This window comes from Cuculus canorus, chromosome 28 (assembly GCF_017976375.1).
Source record: "Cuculus canorus isolate bCucCan1 chromosome 28, bCucCan1.pri, whole genome shotgun sequence".
Lineage (NCBI taxonomy): Eukaryota > Metazoa > Chordata > Aves > Cuculiformes > Cuculidae > Cuculus > Cuculus canorus.
The window spans coordinates 2,261,986-2,279,676 of record NC_071428.1 but is presented as its reverse complement, the minus strand read 5'-3'; the positions used below and the strand labels follow the sequence as shown (position 1 = coordinate 2,279,676).

Sequence of the window (17,691 nt, the reverse complement as noted above, 5' to 3'; positions counted from 1 at the left end):
GGGGACACCGATGAGGGACTTTGCCCCAACATCCCTGGCCCAGAGCTCAGCGCTGCTCCCGGGACTCGGCGATGGCACAGAGCAGGACCCGGCGCCGCGTGCGGTGTAGCACGGCCACGCTCAGCTATCGATGCCGAGCTCCAGCGTGGCAACGGGACACAGGCAATGTCCCCACCCTGGTCACCCTTTGTCCCTTCCAGAGCCCCCGACCTGGCGGGCAGCCCAGCTCCGGCTCAGCCTGGCGGGATGGGGACACCGCACCGGTGGCCGTCCCGGTGCCAGCGACGCGTTTAGGATGGGATTAGAGAGGTGATGGCCGGGACGGGGAAGGGCAGGTGGGGAGCCCTGTCGCGACGCTGGCCACAGGTTGCCCCATGGTGGCCCACGTGCCGCCTCCTGCCGCGGGGCTGCGCACAGCGTGGCATGGCACAGCTTGGCACAGCATGGCACAGCTTGGCACAGCATGGCACAGCACGCCATCGCTCGGGGTGGCATGACTTGGCAGGGTATGGCGTGATGTAGCAAGGCTCAGCGCGGCACGGCTTGGTGTAGCATGGCTTGGCACAACGTGGAACGGCTTAGCATAGCATGGCTTGGATTGGTTTGGTTTGGCACGGCATGGCTTGGCAGGGTATGACGTGGCAGGGCTCCGCATGGCACACCTTGGCACAACATGGAATGGCTTAGCACGGCATAAGTTGGCACAGCATGCTTTGGCAGGGTATGATGTGGTGTGGCAGGGCAGGGCTCAGCATGGCATGGCTTGGCACAACATGGCATGGCTTGGCAAGACGTGGCTTGGCTTTGCTTGGCACGGCATGACTTGGCGGGGCATGGTGTGGTAAGGCAGGGCAGGGCTCAGCGTGGCACAGCTTGGTATAGCATGGCTTGGCAAGACTTGGCTTGACAGGGTATGACGTGGCAAGGCTCAGCATGGTTTGGCTTGGCACGGCATGGCTTGGCACGGCATGGCTTGGCATGGCATGGTGTGGTGTGGAAAGGCAGGGCAAGGCTCGGCATGGCTTGGCAGGGTATGATGCAGCGTGGCAGGACTCGGCACAGCCCAAGGTGGCTCAGCCCAGCACTGCGAATGCTCCGGGCCGTGTCCCCCCCCTTTGCCCCCTCCCTTGTTCCTCCCTGCTCGCTCAGTTATCCCTCAACCCCTTTACCCACCTCCGGACTACAACTCCCGGCATCCCTCGCGCCGCGCGCGGACTACAACTCCCATCACCCCCCGCGCCCCACGCTGCCATTGGTCGCTTAGTGACGCCCCTCCTCCTGCTTCCCATTGGCGGTCGCCATGGCAACGCGCGGGGCGGGGCGGGATGGTCCCTCCGGGCATCGCACGTTTGTTTGCAGCCGCCGGGGCCGGAGCGGGGCGGCGGGGACGGGGACAGCGGCACCGGATCGAGCCGTACCGAACCGTGCCGAGCCGGGTATGAGGAGCCTTGTGGCTCGGAGCCGCCAGCCCGCCCCGCTCGGGGCCGGGGTGCGGGCATCCCGGTGCCTCCCGCCGGTTCTCGGGAGCTGAAGGCGCCGCCCCCGCGCTCGGTCCCCGCCGGAGGGATCCCTGTGCTATGCGGTGGTGGCTGCGTGCCGCCGTCCTCAGCCTGCTCGCCCGAGCGGAAGGTGGGAGCGACCGGGGGGCTCGGGGGACGCCGGGGGGCTCGGGGGACACCGGGGGGCTCTGGAGGCACCGGGGGGCTCGGGGGGCTCGGGGGACACCGGGGGGCTCGGGAGGCACCGGGGGGCTCTGGAGGCACCGGGGGGCTCGGGAGGCACCGGGGGGCTCGGGGGACACCGGGGGGCTCGGGAGGCACCGGGGGGCTCGGGGGACACCGGAGCTGTGGGGGCTCAGAGGTGGCCCGGGAGCTCAGGCGGGGCTGGTACCGGGGTCTCGGGGGCGACCAAGGGACTCGGAGGCGACCGGAGAGCTCAGGAGCTTGGAGGTGACCGGGGGGCTCGGAGGTGACCGAAGGGCTTGGACGTGGTTGGGGCTGGGGAGTTTGGGGGCAACCGGAGAGCTCGGAGGGGGTTGGGGGGTTCGAGGACCGCCGGGGGGGCTTGGGGGAGAGCGGGAGGGTTGGGAGTGACTGGGGCTGGGGGGCTCGGGGGTGACTGGGGCGCTTGGGGGTGCCTGGGGTTTGGGTGCTCGTTTGGGGCTGGGGGGCTTGGAGGTGGTTGGGGGTCGGGAGTGGACGGGGTTGGAGGGCTCAGGGGTGACCGGAGGGCTCAGGAACGACCCGGGAGCTCGGGGGTGGCTGGAAGGCTTGGGGGTGATTGGAGTTGGGGGTCAGGATTGACCGGGGCTGGGGGACCCCAGGGGCTTGGGGGTGACTGGGGGGGTTGGGGATGGCAGGGAGACCTCAGGACTAGCGGAGCCTCAGGGATGCTGGCGGCTGTGTGACTCGGGGAGGGGGTGGGGGTCTCGGTCCCCATCTTGCCACCATGCTCACCCCTCCGTTCCCCCCCAGGCAACGGCCAGAGCGAGCCCCGGGCCGTGGTGGGGCGAGTCGGGGAGAGCGTGGTGCTGGGCTGCAGCCTCCTGGGCGCCCATGAGGCCCGTCCTCCGCTCTACGTGATCGAGTGGGTCCGCTTCGGCTTCGTCCTCCCCATCTTCATCAAGTTTGGGCTCTACTCACCGCGTGTGGACCCAGAGTACATCGGTGAGTCCTGCGGCACTGAGCCGGTACCGGGAGCAGGGGCTGGAGGCGAGGCCGGATCCTGCTTGTCCGGTGTTCCTGCTTGTCCAGCATTCCCACTCGTCCGGCATTCCGGCTCGCCGTGGCTGGGCCCCAGCCGAGGGCTGCTGCTGTCAGACCGCATTAATCACGCTCCCAGGGTGGTGGGAAAGCTCAGGGTTCTCTCCCTCGGCTCCGGGTGGTGGTGGGAAGGGCTGTAGGAAGGGATGCGATGGGATTGGGGATGGTTGTGCTGCGGGGCAGAGTCCCCTCCTGGTGCAGCAGCTCTAGGGATGGCTGGAGGAGGAACCAGACGGGATGTGGACCCCCAGCTCCGCAGCAGGACGGATACCCTCCGGGATGGAGGGCAGGAGAATCTCCCCAGGCAGCCGTTGCCCCCATCACCGTGGCCTCTGGCTACACCCTCAGCTTGGGAATGGGGATAGTCGAGTGCCCATCTGGTTGTGCCCAGGCTGTGGCATCGTGGCGATGCCTCCCGCCGCGCCCTGGCTCTCCTGTCCTGCCTGCTGTGCCGCGCCGGGGCTGGTGTCACAGGGATGCCAGAGGCCTCTTGTGCTGCCTCGCCACCACCTCAGCCCATGCCGGGTCGCTTGAAGGTTGAGCCTGGGGAGGGGATTTTGGCGAAGCTGCTAATTGCCGGTGCTGGGCTGGCCGGGATTTGGAGCAAAGCTGCGCCGGGGCAGGGCTGTGGCGTGGGAGGGGGATATTCTCCTCTTTACGGGATATTTAAAGTGAAGCAGTGGCAGACCTTGAGGGATCCCTGCGAGCACAGAGGCGAAGACAAACGGGAGTGTCCCTCGAGGATGGGGAAGGGCTGGCAGCTGGCCGGTGGCTTGGGCTGAGCCCGGCGCCCACAGCCTGTGGCAGCCACGCACCGAAATCCTCCCACGGGACAGGATGGGGAGAGCTGGAGTGCCGGATGGTGCCTAAGTCAGGAGCCTGCCCTGCTGCAAAACCGGCCCCTGCCTGAAAAACAGGTGGCGGGTTAAGGTGTGAGCTGCCCCCTCTCCTGCCTGGCCACGGAAGGAGACTGGTTTTGGGGCTCGCCGTGGCCTCTCCCCATCACTAACCAGTGCCTGGGACGCCTTCCCTCTGCAGCCAGCCCTGAGCTGGCACCGGAGCACTTGTGGTGACAACAAACCCTCCAGTGATGTCAAGGCACCTGCCTTCCCAGGAGGTCTGGGTTGGGCTCCTGTTACCCGAGCCGGGGGCCCCCTGGGCTGCAGGAGCTCCAGTTACTGAGAAAGGGCTTGGCAGCATCCTGCCCGCAGCGTTCCGCTTTGTCCCCGCTGCCAGCTCGGCCCCCCAGGAGTGAGAAAGCAGGATGGGCTCCTCCGGGATCGGCTCAGCGGGATGGATCAGTGCTGGGGGAAGGGGCTGAAATGAGGGCGAGGTGGGTGGGCAAGGGGGGCTGTGGCTGTCACCATGGCAGCTGGAGGCTGCTGCGCAATCCTCTGAGGGGCTGGGGGTTGATGCTTAATCCTCTGCGGGGCTGGGAAGGGATGGAGGGAAGGGCAGGGACGATGGGTGCAAGGGAAGGACGAGGGCAACCTCTCCTTCCAGCCTTTCTCAGCAGATCAAGCATCACGCAGTGGGATGTGGGAGCGCCTGCTGTCACCCGTGATCCTCATGGAGCAGTTTGGGGCATCCTGGGGTTGGGGTGGGCTTCAGCCGCGCCCCCATGGGAGCCCTTGGATTGCTTGGAAGCTCTCCTCCAGGTGCCACCCCCCCAGTGTCATGGACCACTGTCCCCTGCCGTTGGCTGGTCCGCTTGGAGCAGGGCTGGTGGTCCCTGGCTTGGCTGCTTCCTCGGTCATGGCAAGCGTGGCGGTTGGGGCTGCAGCCCCCTTTGTGTCCCTCTCAATGACGGTTGCCAGGCAGTGGGGGATGCTGGTCCGGAGGGCAGTGGAGGTTTTGTTATCGACAGGGTGGTGGAAGAGGAGGGGGGGTGTGGGGGGGCCTGGGGCCGCCAAGGGGGATTAGGAGGAGGCTGGGGGCGTCCCCAGAGCACTCTGATCCCTTCCAAAGGGACCTTTGTTCGGGAGCCTGCTGCTCCTGCGGCTGCGAGCTGGCAGCTGCAGGCAGGGATGGGGTTTCCAGGGGCTGCCCCAGGGCTCGGGGCGGGAAGAGATGCTTCTGGAGAGAGGGGTGGGAGGACCCCTCATCCCACAGGTGTTTTTGCCATAGCTCCCGTCCCTCTCGCTGTCGCTGCCACCCTCCACGTGGTCGAGGTTTGCCTGGGGTGTTGCTTTGTGCTGCCGTAAGAGATGCTGCCCGAGGCAGCCAGACACGTCCTTCTGTCCCCACACCTCCTGCCCAGGAGACACTGTGGGTCTGGGTTGGATCTGGTCGTGCAGAAAAGCAGGAGGGGTGGGAGTTGGGGCAGGAGGGTGTAGCGGCTGGAAGAAGCTCCAGGCACTGTTGGGAAGGGTTTCCATGTGGTCATGTGCTGGGTTCGCACAGGATCGCTCAGTGTGTGATCCCTTCATAGAATAGTTTGGGTTGGAAGGGACCTTAAAGATCATCCAGTTCCATCCATCCCACCGGCTCAGGATGCCCAAGGCCCATCCAACCTGGCCTTGAACCCCTCCAGGGATGGGGCAGCCACAGCTTCCCTGGGCAACCTGGGCCAGGGTCTCACTGCTCTCAGAGTGAAGAAATTCTTCCTTATCCTGCCTGTCCCTGGTTTATCCCCGTTCCCCCTCGTCCCATCCCCACAGCTTTTATGAACAGCCTCTCTCCAGCTTTCCTGGAGCCCCTTCAGGCACTGGAAGGTCACTCTAAGGTCTCCTCAAAGCCTTCTCTTCTCCAGGCTGAACAGCCCCAACTCTCTCAGCCTGTCCTCCTACAGAGGTTCTCCAGCCCTCGCATCATCCTTGGAGCCTCCTCTGGACCCGTTCCAACAGCTCCATCTCCTTCTTACATTGAGGATTCCAGAACTGGACCCAATCCTCCCGCTGAGGTCTCCCCAGAGAGGAGCAGAGGGGCACAATCCCCTCCCTCCCTGCTGGCCGCACTTCTCTTGATGCAGCCCAGGACACAGTTGGTTTCTGGGCTGTGAGCGCACGTTGTGGCTCCTGTCGAGGTTCTCCTCGACAGTACCCCAAGTCCTTCTCCTCAGGGCTCTCCATCCCATCATCCCCATCCTGGATTGAACCCAGGGATTGCCCTGACCCAGGGGTAGGACCTTGCCCTTGGCCTGGTTGAACCTCCCGAGGTTCTCCAGCCCCACTTCTCCAGCCTGTCCAGGTCCCTCTGGATCACATCCCATCCTTCTCTTCAGGAAGCTCAGGTCCTGGGAGCTCTGGGATGTCGATGGGAGCATCTTAGGCTGCTCTGGTCCCAAGAGCTGTGTGCGGTGCTGCCAGCGCCATGGCTGTGGCCCCGCTGTGCCGTATTGGGAGTGAGACCTCGCTGGGCAATGCCATGCCGGCAGCTCAACCCGCATCCCCGGTCTGGAGCAGCTCTCTGGGGTGCCGAGCCGCGGGGTGCCGGGCGGTGGGTGCTGCCTGTGCACCCTGCTCGGGGCTGAGCCAATTGCCCGCTGGACGCCTGAGCCGATTATGGCGCTGATAATAGCCCAGGGGATTAAAGAGCTGCGCTCGCTGTCGCTTTGTGCCCTTATCCTCCTCCTCATCAAAGAGGCCATGGGGCGTGGGGACGCTGCCGGCACGGACCGAGGGGCCCCCCAAACCAGGAGAGCCCCCCCTCCACCGTGCCCTTGGAGGTCTCCGCGGCAGTGCTCAACGCATCGAGGCAGGCGAGGGGCTCGATCTGCCCCCCCTATGCCACCAGGAGAGGGGACAATGCGGGGGTGCCCAGGGCTTAGCAGGGCTCCTAAGGGTGAGGCAGCCGGGGGGGGCTCCCGGGGGAAAGGATGGACGAGGTTGCGGAGGAAGGGTCCCGGAAAGGCGAGGGGGAAGGGTGCAGGGAGGGATTTTGCAGGCAGCTGGCGGCTCGAGCGAGCGGTGGCATCAGCTCTTGCTGGGAGCGATGCTCAGGGCACGGGGACGCACCGTGCCAGGGGTCCCTGCCGGCGCTGCCCTACGCGGCGGCGGGCAAGAGCCAAGTGTCATCCTCCCGGTTTCCTCGACAGCAGCGGGAGGTGTAGAGCTCAATGCCTGTGTGACCCCGGCTTTTGTCCGGCGGCCGTTCCCAGCCCCCTGCAGCCAAAGCAGAAGCAGCCGGAGCGCAGCTTGTCCGACCGCTGCCAAGTGGGGCAGTCGCTCGCGGGGGAAGCCGCTGCGCCCACGACAGGGGCGAGAGCTGCGTGGGTGGGCGCCGCAGGGAGGCGGGTGGCCTGGGGACGCAGCTGTCCCCGAGCCAGCAGCGCCGGCCACGACGGCCGCTTCTGGGCACACAGGTCGCGTGCGGATTGAAGAAGGCGCCTCGCTGCGCATCGACCTCCTGCGTGCCGAGGACCAAGGCTGGTACGAGTGCCGCGTGCTGTTCCTCGACCGGCACAGTGCTGACGCTGACTTCCAGAACGGCACTTGGATCCACCTCACTGTCAACGGTACCGGTCGATCCCCACCCGGTCACAGCTCTATCCGACACCGGCCAAGATCTCTCTAGGCTGGGATGGCTACGCTGGTCTTCCAAGACCAGTTGAGGCAGACGGGGAGGTGAGGGTCTGGACTTGTCTTCACAGCACCCCCCACCTTTCTGGAGACCCCCCCTGCATTCGTGGAGGTGCGGGACCAGGACACGCTGAGCCTTACTTGCACGGCTGTTGGCAACCCCCAACCTGTTGTGGTCTGGAAGAGGAGCGACGTGGCTGTCGAGAGCGGGGACACAGTGCAGGTGGGGACAACGAGCCGCCGGTGGCCCCCACCCTGACCGGGGTCTCCTGGGGCAGCCAGACCTGCAGAGCAATGCAACCCTGCGTGGCTGAAGCCACCCCACCGTGTGGGCACCCACCAGCGCCACATTGCTGAGTGTGGCATCCCTTGGTGGCCGTGCCATAGCCCCGGTGCCGTTACAGGTGAGGAACGGGACTTTGAGCATTGCCGTCGTGGAGCGCGCCAGCGCGGGCACCTACACCTGCCACGCTTCCAGCAAGGAAGGCACCGTCACCCACACCACCCGCGTGCTCGTGCAGGGTAAGAGCGGGCGCTCTCTTGGCCATGTGGACCAACCCATGGGTGCTGCCTCCACGTCGTGGGGTTGGTTTGGGGGCAGGTGCAGAAATGAAGGGCTGTGGGAGCACCTAGGGCTGTCCCCTGCCTGCAGCCCTCACCGTTCTCCCTGCCCCATGCTGCAGGGCCACCCGTCATCGTGGTGCCACCTCAGAACATCACCGTCAACATCTCCCAAGATGCCTTTCTGGCGTGCCAGGCTGAGGCGTACCCAGGAAACCTCACCTACTCCTGGTTCCAGGGCAGCACCAATGTCTTCCACCTCAGGTACAGCAGGGACAAGGATGGCACCGAGGTGGCTGCGGGCTCCTGCGGGCAGTGCTGCGGCTGGTGGGGACTGCCGTGGCTCCACAAAGCCTGGATCAGAGCTCAGCGGGCTGGCTGCGTGCGTGGCAGGGAGTTCGCTCATCCCCCGGGCGGTGGGGACGGTCCCAGCCGTGCCGTTCAGCGCTGCCCTCCTCTTCCCTTGCAGCCGCCTCCGTGCTCGGGTCCGCGTTCTGGTGGACGGGAGTCTCTTGCTCCAGCGAACAACCCCGGACGATGCCGGCAAATACACCTGCAACCCCAGCAACGGGCTGTGGAAGCCGCCTTCTGCCTCAGCCTTCGTCACAGTGCTGTGTAAGGGCCCTGCAGCCCCTCGCGAGGGAGCTCAGGCCACGTTGCCACCAGCTCCACTTGCAGAAAGGTCCTTTTGGACCAGCCGGGGGGGTTCTCACGGGCTGTGGTGGGAAGGGGATTCCACCTTAGCTGACACCGGGACTCCAGCCACCCTTACGCAGGTCCCAGCACCCTGTTTGTCCTCACAGATCCAGCACAGGTGACCACTATGCCCCCTGAGACCCACCTCCCCAAGGGGATGCAGGGTGTGATCCGCTGCCCCACCAGGGCCAACCCCCCTCTGCTCTCCGTCAGCTGGACAAGGGATGGACGCCCGCTGGAGTTGGGCAAGGTACCACCACCTGCACCCTCCCCTGGCTTCCCACCGCCAAAAGCTCCTCGTCCTGACCTCGCTGCCCCCCTCTCACAGCTCCCTGGCTGGTCCTTGAGGCCAGACGGCTCCATCGTCATTGCGACGGGGAACGATGATGCGCTGGGAGTGTACACGTGTACCCCGTACAACAGCTACGGCACAGCCGGCGAGTCCCGGCCCACGCGTGTCCTGCTGAAGGTGAAGCTGAGCGATCCGCGTGTGCCGTGTGCCCGTTGGGTGGTCCTGAGTGGGTCTGCACCCTGCCACCAAGCTCCTCACCATCCAGACCTGTCTTCCAGGACCCCCCAGCCTTCACGGTGCGCCCCAAGGAGGAATACTTCCAAGAGGTGGGCCGGGAGCTGGTGATCCCCTGTGCAGCCAACGGAGATCCCCCACCCACTGTCACCTGGCTGAAGGTAGGACCTGCTGCTCCAGCTGAGCCCTCCTGAGAGGCAGACACTGCCTTTGGCCTCCGGGGGATCGCTCCTAGGGCAATCCTTGCGTCCACGTTCCTGCAGATGATGCAGCAGGGCCGCATCTCCTGGTTCCTGCAGAAGAAGGCTTTGCTTGTGTTGCCCACTAAGAATCCAGGGCAAAATCCTGCCCTGGGGTTTCTACACCAGCTCCAGGGCGCTGGGTCACGTCAAGCCCCACTTTCCCCTATGTCAAGCCTCTCTATTCCTCTCTGGGGAGACCTCAGCTGGAGGATTGTGTCCAGTTCTGGAATCCTCAATGGAAGAAGGAGATGGAGCTGTTGGAACGGGTCCAGAGGAGGCCACAAGAATGATGCGAGGGCTGGAGAACCTCCTGTATGAAGACAGGCTGAGAGAGTTGGGGTTGTTCAGCCTGGAGAAGAGAAGGCTCCAAGGAGACCTTAGAGCAGCTTCCAGTGCCTGAAGGGGCTCCAAGAAAGCTGGAGAGGGGCTGTTCATAAAGGCTGTGGGGATGGGACAAGGGGAAACAGGGATAAACTGGGGAGAGGCAGATTTAGACTGGACATGAAGGGGAACTTCTCCAAGATGATTGTGGTGAGGCATTGGAACAGGTTTCCCAGGGAAGTTGTGGCTGCCCCAGCCCTGGAGGGGTTCCAGGCCAGGTTGGATGGGGTTTGGAGCCCCTGATCCAGTGGGAGGTGTCCCTGCCCATGGCAGGGAGGTTGGAACTGGATGATCTTTGAGGTCCCTTCCAACCCAAACTATTCTATGGTTCTCTGAGGCCCCAAGATCGGTGCAGAGCAGCCGGTGGGGTGGGCTGGGTGGTCACCCACTGTCGGTGTCCGTGCCTTGCCGAACAGGTGGGCAGCACAGGGAAGAGCGGTGCCCAGGTGGATGGGAACAGCAGCCTTGTCTTCCGCCCCCTCATCAAGGAGCAGCACGGGATCTGGGAGTGCACGGCCACCAACCAGGTGGCCAATGTCAGCACCGCCACCTCCGTCCACGTGCTGGGTGAGTCCTGGGTCTGCAGAGGTCCGGCGTTGTCTGCGGGTGCTGGGTTGTCCCAGGGTGGACAATGCCGACCCCACCTGTGCCGGAAGGGCTGGACAAGAGCCACGCAGGGGCATTTCCAAGCCACCCAATCCAATAGGTCTTCTTCATGCTTCTCCTGCCAGGTACCAGCCCTCACGCTGTCACCAATGTCTCTGTGCTGCCGCTCTTGTTGGCAGCCAACATCTCCTGGGAGCCGGGATTTGACGGAGGTTATTTCCAGAGGTTCAGCGTCTGGTACACGCCGCTGTGAGTCCCCGCGGGCACAGTCTGGTCCTCCCCCACCTCTTCTGCCCTCGGCTCTGGACTCACGAGTCCCACATCTCCTCAGGACGAAGCATCCGCACCGCGCCCATCATGACTGGGTGTCGCTCTCGGTGCCGGTGGGGGCTCAGCACCTCTTGGTGGAGAATCTGCAGCCAGACATGAGCTACCAGTTCAGCGTCCTGGCCCAGAACAAGCTGGGCAGCGGCCCCTTCAGCCAGATTGTCACCTCCGTGCCCAGGGGTAAGAGGGGTCCCCGCACTCCCCAAAGCAGCCCCTGTCCCTCCAGAGCCTTCGAGCTCCTGGGAGGCTCCTGGTTGTGCCTTGCTCTTCTCCCCACACCAGCATCCTCTTTCTCCTCAGGCTTCCCAGTGACCACAGTGCCTCCAGAGCCACCGGCCATGACCATGCGCGTCTTCCTGTCCCCGCCGCAGGCTCTGACCGCCAACGAGACTGTGCGTGGGGTCCTGCTGCAGTGGGAGCCCCCGGCCCAGTTCTCGGTGGCGCTGAGCGGCTACGCGCTGGAGCTACGGCAGGACAAGGGCGGCTGGGAGGTGCTGGACCGCTCCATCCCCAGCACGAACACCCAGGTCCTCGTGCCAGGACTCATCAAGGTGGGAAGCTCATTGGGCGCTCCCTTCTTGTGGGACACAGCACAGGGAAGGGGGTCGGATGTCCTGCATGGCTGCTACCCAAGGCTGGGACATCTGATGGTGCCCCAGAGCCCCTCTGCTCTGCTGCTGCGTGGGCTGGGGCTTGGTTGGCCACCGGGCCAACGAGGCTGATGGCCCTCTGCTCCCTCAGGACGCCTTCTATGAGTTCCGACTGGTGGCCTTTGCTGGCAGCTACATCAGCGACCCCAGCAATACGGTGAACGTCTCCACAGCAGGTAGGGCTTGGGCTGCCACCCCACCCCGAGGACAGAAACCAGAGGCGTAGAGTGCCCGGCATGGCCTAAGATCTTCCCAAATGGAAACCTCTCCCACTCTTCCACCCTTGAGTGTCCCTGTTGCGAGACCAGGGGACGAACGGCCCAGAGCAGTGGTGCTGTGGGAACACCCATCTCCGTACGTGGCTCTGGCGTGACTTGGGTCTCCCAGAGCAGGTAGCAGGAGAACTCCCCTCGGAGCATCCCTGCTCCTGGTGCCCACCATGGGTCCACCTGCCAGCAGACCAGCCCTGAGGGGTGGGAGATGAGGCTTTGCTGTTTATCCCTGTGGTTCCGGCAACGCGAGGGAGGCTGAGCCCGCTGTGCTGGTGTGTTCTGCGGGTAATCGAGCCTCTGATGGTGTCTCCTGTCTGACCCAGGCATGGAGGTGTATCCATCCCGTACCCAGCTCCCGGAGCTCCTGCCGCAGCCGGTGCTGGCCGGGGTCATCGGGGGGATCTGCTTCCTCAGCGTGGCTGTCATCTTCAGCACGATGGCCGCCTGCATCATGAACCGCCGGCGTGCCACCCGCATCCAGAAGCGACGGCAAGGTAGGAGCTGGCTGGCTGCGAGCCCTGGATCCTGATGCTCCTAGAGAGCTCCAAGTCCCCGAGGAGGGGACAAGCCAGCCCAGAGCTTGGGGGGGGGTCACCAGGGGCAGTCACAGGGCTGCGTGGGTGCCACTGTCTCCTCATCATCACTTTTGAGTTGCTCGCTGTGTGATCCCCTTGTGTTCTCATGACCTTCCAGATCCACCACTCGTCTTCTCCCCCAGCAAGAAGGTTCCACCTCCACAGTAAGTCATTCCATGCCACGTTCCGTCCCCATCCCGCTCCCTCCCTGTCTCACTGCACTCCTCATCATTCAGAAAGCCCCCGGCACTGCTGGTCAAGGGCTGGCTGCAGAGGGGGACTTAGGAATGGAGTGTTGGGGTCAGAAAATGCTGCAGGAAGGTCTCTCCAGGGAGATTTGGCTGAAGAAAGGATCAGGAACTGCAGGAGCAATGCTGTTGAGCCGGCAGCAGTGGTGCAGGATCATGTTGGGCTGCTGGTTGATGAGAAGCTCGGCATGAGCCACAACGTGCGCTCACAGCCCAGAAACCAACCGTGTCCTGGGCTGCATCCAGAGCAGCGCGGCCAGCAGGGAGGGAGGGGATTGTGCCCCTCTGCTCCTCTCTGGGGAGACCTCAGCGGGAGGACTGGGGACAGTTCTGGAATCCTCAACAGAAGGAGATGGAGCTGTTGGAATGGGTCCAGAGGAGGCCACAAGGATGATGCGAGGGCTGGAGAACCTCTGTATGAAGGCAGGCTGAGAGAGTTGGGGTTGTTCAGCCTGGAGAAGAGAAGGCTCTTGAGGAGACCTTAGAGTGACCTTCCAGTGCTGAAGGGGCTCCAGGAAAGCTGCGGAGGGGCTGTTCATAAAGGCTGTGGGGATGGGACGAGGGGGAACGGGGATAAACTGGAGAGGGACAGGTTTAGACTGGACATGAAGGGGAACTTCTCCAAGATGATTGTGGTGAGGCATTGGAACAGGTTTCCCAGAGCAGCGGTGGCTGCCCCATCCCTGGAGGGGTTCCAGGCCAGGTTGGATGGGGTTTGGAGCCCCTGATCCAGTGGGAGGTGTCCCTGCCCATGGCAGGGAGGTTGGAACTGGATGGTCTTTAAGATCCCTTCCAACCCAACCTACTCTAGGATTCCGTGTTGCCTGCTGCCAGATGTCCAGCACAGCTTTCCCGGCACTTGGGAGCAGCTGCACAATCCCAGAGTGGAAACAAAGGTGCTGCAGCAGCTCTTTTCTTCCTTACAGCAATTCTCATGGCTCTGGTAGCCCAGACAGCTCCATGAAGCTGAAGCTGCAGCCGTCCCCGTGCCGGAGCCTGCGCCGGACGCTGCTTTGGGGTGAGAAAGCTGGCACCAGCCTGGGTCTCAGCATCGCCGGGGCCGGCTCCCGGTACGCCATGTATGAGAGCCACATTGGGGAGCACGTCCCGCTGGAGCGGATTTGCCGCGGCCCCGACGGCCGTTTCGTGGTGGAAACCACCACGCAGCCGCAGGAGAGCAGCTTAGCGGTGCTGCCCTACGCCGAAGCGGAGCCGTACCCACAGCGGGATGCCCTGGCAACGCCGCCTGAGCCCTACCTCCAGCTGCCCACGGAGGAGGAGGAGGAGGAGGAGGAGGAAGAGGAGCCCATCTGGCGCAAGGAGGAGGTCTCGCTGCGGCACCCCAGACGAGGAGCCCGGGCTGCCGGCCACCGCCAAGGCCGTTATTTCGGCTACGGCAGCAGCAGCCCCGTGGATGAGGCGTCTGCGTTGTGCATCATCAACATCAGCCCCGTGGCCTCGGCCACCACTCTGCCTTACAGCACCGTGGAGGAGCTGCGCCGCAGCGCCGGCAGCGCCGAGCCCTGCCCGAGCCCTGCCAGCGCCCTGTGGGACTCGCTGCCCCTCGAGGGCTCCCCGCGGCCGCCCCTTGTCCCCTCGGCCTCCCCCAGCCCCGCCGTGCAGAGCGGGATCCTCCAATACCTGAGCCTGCCCTTCTTCAAGGAGATGTGCGTGGATGGCGACGACGATGAGCCGGTTGAGCCAAACCTCGCCAGCGGGCAGCCGGAGCCCACTGCCAGCCCCCCGCCCACGGCGTTTGGGGGCTCCCCGCAGCGCACGGGGCGGACGCTGTGCCCGGACTGCATTGACACATGTGCCAACGCCACTTGCACCGCTTTCCTCCAGCCGCCGCGGCTGCCGGTGGGTCCTGCCAAGGCATCGCTGCCCGGCACCGCCGCCTGGTCCGGCACGCCGAGCCTTGGCGCCGGCTCGCAGCCCCCCGCCCAGCCGGCTCACCGCGCACCCGCCGGTGGCAGGACTGAGGCTGTGCCCTCGGCGGGCACCGCGGAGCCTGGCTGGGCACCGGGCAAGGTGACGGATCCTGCCGCGCCGGAGAAGCTGCCGCGGGGCAGTTTGACCAGCCAGAGCAGCGGCCGGGGCAGTGCCTCCTTCCTGCGGCCGCCGTCGCTGGCACCGTCGCTGGGGGGCAACTGCCTGGGGCCCCCCCTGGGCGATGGGGGCAGCTGGCACAGCAGCGGCTCCGGGCTGGAGGAGGGCAGGGCAAGGGCCGAGCCGGCTCTCGGCGCTGCTGGAAAGAGGTGAGCCATGGGCAGCGTGCCGGGGAGGGGCCGCAGCGTGCCAGGGCAGCTCTTGGCTTGTCCCACCGTGTCCTGGTGCGGAGCCGCCCTACTGCATCCCAGTCCCTGGGGACACCTGGATGTGGGGTCACCACCCCTGGGGACACCCGGATGTGGGGTCACCACCCCTGGGGACACTCAGCGATGGAGTCCCACCATCCCTGAGTATCCCTGAGGACACCCGACTGTGGGGTCCCCCCATCCCAGTCCCTGGGGACACCTGGATGTGGGGTCACCACCCCTGGGGACACCTGGATGTGGGGTACCCCATCCCCATCCCTGGGGACACTCAGCGATGGAGTCCCACCATCCCCGAGTGTCCCTGAGGACACCCGACTGTGGAGTCCCCACCATCCCTGCCCCTGGGGACACCCTCAGTGGGGACCCCACCATCCCTGAGTGTCCCTGGAGGCACCTGCCTGTTGGGTCCCCCCATCCCTTCCCCTGGGGACACCCAACTGTGGGGTCCCCTCCATCCCAGCCCCTCAGGACACCCAGCTGTGGGGTCACCACCCCTGGGGTCACCTAGCTATGGGGTCCCACCATCCCTTCCCCTGGGGACACTCAGCTATGGGGTCCCACCAACCCTTCCCCTGGAGACACTCGGCTATGGGGTCCCACCAACCCTTCCCCTGGGGACACTCAGCTATGGGGTCCCACCATCCCCTCCCCTGGGGACACTCAGCTATGGGGTCCCACCATCCCTTCCCCTGGGGACACTCAGCTATGGGGTCCCACCATCCCCTCCCCTGGGGACACTCAGCTATGGGGTCCCACCATCCCTGTCCCTGGGGACACTCAGCTATGGGGTCCCACCATCCCTTCCCCTGGGGACACTCAGCTATGGGGTCCCACCATCCCTGTCCCTGGGGACACTCAGCTATGGGGTCCCACCATCCCCTCCCCTGGGGACACTCAGCTATGGGGTCCCACCATCCCTTCCCCTGGGGACACTTGGCTATGGGGTCCCACCATCCCTTCCCCTGGGGACACTCGGCTATGGGGTCCCACCATCCCTTCCCCTGGGGACACTCGGCTTTGGGGTCCCACCATCCCTTCCCCTGGGGACACTCAGCTATGGGGTCCCACCATCCCTTCCCCTGGGGACACTCAGCTATGGGGTCCCACCATCCCTGTCCCTGGGGACACTCAGCTATGGGGTCCCACCATCCCTTCCCCTGGGGACACTTGGCTATGGGGTCCCACCATCCCTTCCCCTGGGGACACTCGGCTATGGGGTCCCACCATCCCTTCCCCTGGGGACACTCGGCTTTGGGGTCCCACCATCCCTTCCCCTGGGGACACTCAGCTATGGGGTCCCACCATCTCTTCCCCTGGGGACACTCAGCTATGGGGTCCCACCATCCCTTCCCCTGGGGACACTCAGCTATGGGGTCCCACCAACCCTTCCCCTGGGGACACTCGGCTATGGGGTCCCACCATCCCTTCCCCTGGGGACACTCAGCTATGGGGTCCCCCCATCCGTGCCCGGGGGACGCCCTGAGTGGGGACTGTCCTGCCTCTCATCCCTGCAGGAGGAACACCTCGGTGGATGAGAACTACGAGTGGGACGCTGATTTTGCCCTGGAGTCGGACATCCTCGAGGCTCTACAGCTCTACCGTCGCAGGGACACGGCACGACCGGTCTCCACCATCGCCCTGCGCGACCTGGAGCGGCAAAGTGAGCGCGGGAGCCCCTGACCCCCAACATCTGAACCCCACGGAGCTCCTCCAACCCTTCCCATGAGAGGCTGGTGGGACAAGGGGGCGGCCGGTGCCGGACATCGTTGTCTCCCCGCAGAGCCCGGCAGCCGTTCCTCCCCGGTGAGCTCGGTGTCGGCGGAGGCGTTGGCAGCGGGCGCGCAGCCGGAACGTTCCAGGGCTCCTCGCCAGGAGCTGGCGGCTTCCAGGCGCCGCAGGGAGGTGGCCCAGCAGCGGCGGCAGCGCCTCGGCCCCCGCGGGTGCGCCGAGCGCTTCGAGCTGGCCACGTTGCTTTAGGGGCCCCCGGGAGGATGCTGGGGCGCAATAAAGAGGTGTGAGAGCAGCACCGGCTCCGGTGGAGGGGGGGGGGGGGGGGCAGGAGAGGGCACCCACCTTCCCCTTAAGAGCACCCTACCCCCTCCTTGGGGTACCCTACCCCCACTTTGGGGTACCCTACCCCCACTTTGGGGCACCCACCTTCCCCCTAGAGCACCCTACCCCCTCCTTGGGGTACCCTACCCCCACTTTGGGGCACCCACCTTCCCCCTAGAGCACCCTACCCCCTCCTTGGGGTACCCTACCCCCACTTTGGGGCACCCACCTTCCCCTTAGAGCACCCTACCCCCTCCTTGGGGTACCCTACCCCCCCTTTGGGGCACCCACCTTCCCCCTAGAGCACCCTACCCCCTCCTTGGGGTACCCTACCTCCACTTTGAGGCACCCTACCTCCACTTTGAGGCACCCACCTTCCCCTTAGAGCACCCTACCCCCTCCTTGGGGTACCCTACCTCCACTTTGGGGTACCCTACCCCCACTTTGAGGCACCCACCTTCCCCTTAGAGCACCCTACCCCCTCCTTGGGGTACCCTACCCCCCCTTTGGGGCACCCACCTTCCCCCTAGAGCACCCTACCCCCTCCTTGGGGTACCCTACCTCCACTTTGAGGCACCCTACCCCCCCTTTGGGGCACCCACCTTCCCCTTAGAGCACCCTACCCCCTCCTTGGGGTACCCTACCCCCACTTTGGGGCACCCACCCCTCTTCTTTGAGGCACCCATACCCTCTTTGGGGCACCCTCTCCCCCACTTCGGGGCACCCACCTCTACCTTGGGGCACCCTACTCCCCCTTTGGGGCACCCACGCTTTCCCATTGGGGCACCCACCTCCCCTCCTTGGGGTACCAGTCCCCCCCAATCTTCCCAATTCTCCCCATCTTCCCCGTCCCCCCATCACTCAGTTTCCCCCCCCATCTTCCCAGATTCCCCCCCTCCATCATCCCAGTTCCCCCCTATCTTCCCAGTCCTCCCCATCATCCCAGTTCCCTCCT

General features: G+C 65.2%; 2 protein-coding genes and 1 long non-coding RNA gene across 13 annotated transcripts in view; 2 read left to right on the top strand and 1 right to left on the bottom strand.

Annotated features, from left to right (window-relative positions):
- The window catches only part of LOC128849328 (uncharacterized), a 45,961-nt gene extending 31,814 nt beyond the window's left edge, over window positions 1-14,147 (bottom strand). For 3 of the 6 annotated variants that reach the window (XR_008447328.1, XR_008447327.1, XR_008447332.1), the window contains exons 1-3: window positions 8,066-8,183; window positions 3,451-3,668; window positions 2,643-3,305 (exon numbers count right to left, since the gene is read on the bottom strand). This is a non-coding gene — a long non-coding RNA (uncharacterized LOC128849328). Of the gene's footprint in view, window positions 1-2,642; window positions 3,306-3,450; window positions 3,669-8,065; window positions 8,184-12,295; window positions 12,819-13,172; window positions 13,378-13,623; window positions 13,790-14,007 lie in introns of those variants that run through there. The other 3 variants (XR_008447331.1, XR_008447330.1, XR_008447329.1) reach the window with 3 other exon arrangements.
- Window positions 2-16,747, top strand: LOC104066227 (protein turtle homolog A). Of its 6 annotated transcripts, XM_054050677.1 has the most exons (20): window positions 3-1,629; window positions 2,475-2,666; window positions 7,066-7,218; window positions 7,354-7,505; window positions 7,687-7,804; window positions 7,966-8,107; window positions 8,313-8,458; window positions 8,647-8,789; window positions 8,868-9,008; window positions 9,110-9,226; window positions 10,105-10,255; window positions 10,420-10,543; window positions 10,626-10,801; window positions 10,922-11,172; window positions 11,363-11,447; window positions 11,867-12,037; window positions 12,237-12,282; window positions 13,293-14,624; window positions 16,199-16,344; window positions 16,465-16,745. In XM_054050677.1, exons 1-20 carry the CDS (start codon window positions 1,578-1,580, stop codon window positions 16,659-16,661), a joined length of 4,035 nt encoding a protein of 1,344 aa, XP_053906652.1. In that variant the 5' UTR covers window positions 3-1,577; the 3' UTR covers window positions 16,662-16,745. The 6 variants fall into 6 exon arrangements, with proteins under 6 accessions (XP_053906649.1, XP_053906652.1, XP_053906647.1 ...); XM_054050676.1 differs by lacking the exons at window positions 3-1,629; window positions 2,475-2,666 and having other exon boundaries at window positions 5,569-7,218; window positions 16,465-16,746; XM_054050674.1 differs by having other exon boundaries at window positions 2-1,629; window positions 10,105-11,172; window positions 16,465-16,746.
- On the top strand, window positions 14,949-16,205 carry LOC128849321 (uncharacterized). The gene is made up of 2 exons (XM_054050684.1): window positions 14,949-15,021; window positions 15,214-16,205. Exons 1-2 carry the CDS (start codon window positions 14,959-14,961, stop codon window positions 16,165-16,167), a joined length of 1,017 nt encoding a protein of 338 aa, XP_053906659.1. The 5' UTR covers window positions 14,949-14,958; the 3' UTR covers window positions 16,168-16,205.
- Window positions 16,748-17,691: the final 944 nt, after the last annotated feature.

What these genes read in the sequence shown, in the direction of transcription:
- LOC104066227 (XM_054050672.1), top strand. Translation starts at nt 6,696, where the DNA reads ATGCTCAGGGCACGGGGACGCACCGTGCCAGGGGTCCCTGCCGGCGCT. An exon ending in ACCAATGTCTTCCACCTCAG is followed by an intron (nt 8,108 to 8,312) that starts GTACAGCAGGGA and finishes CTTCCCTTGCAG; the next exon opens with CCGCCTCCGTGCTCGGGTCC. An exon ending in GCCCGCTGGAGTTGGGCAAG is followed by an intron (nt 8,790 to 8,867) that starts GTACCACCACCT and finishes CCCCTCTCACAG; the next exon opens with CTCCCTGGCTGGTCCTTGAG.
- LOC128849321 (XM_054050684.1), top strand. Translation starts at nt 14,959, where the DNA reads ATGGAGTCCCACCATCCCCGAGTGTCCCTGAGGACACCCGACTGTGGA. An exon ending in GTGGAGTCCCCACCATCCCT is followed by an intron (nt 15,022 to 15,213) that starts GCCCCTGGGGAC and finishes CCCACCATCCCT; the next exon opens with TCCCCTGGGGACACTCAGCT.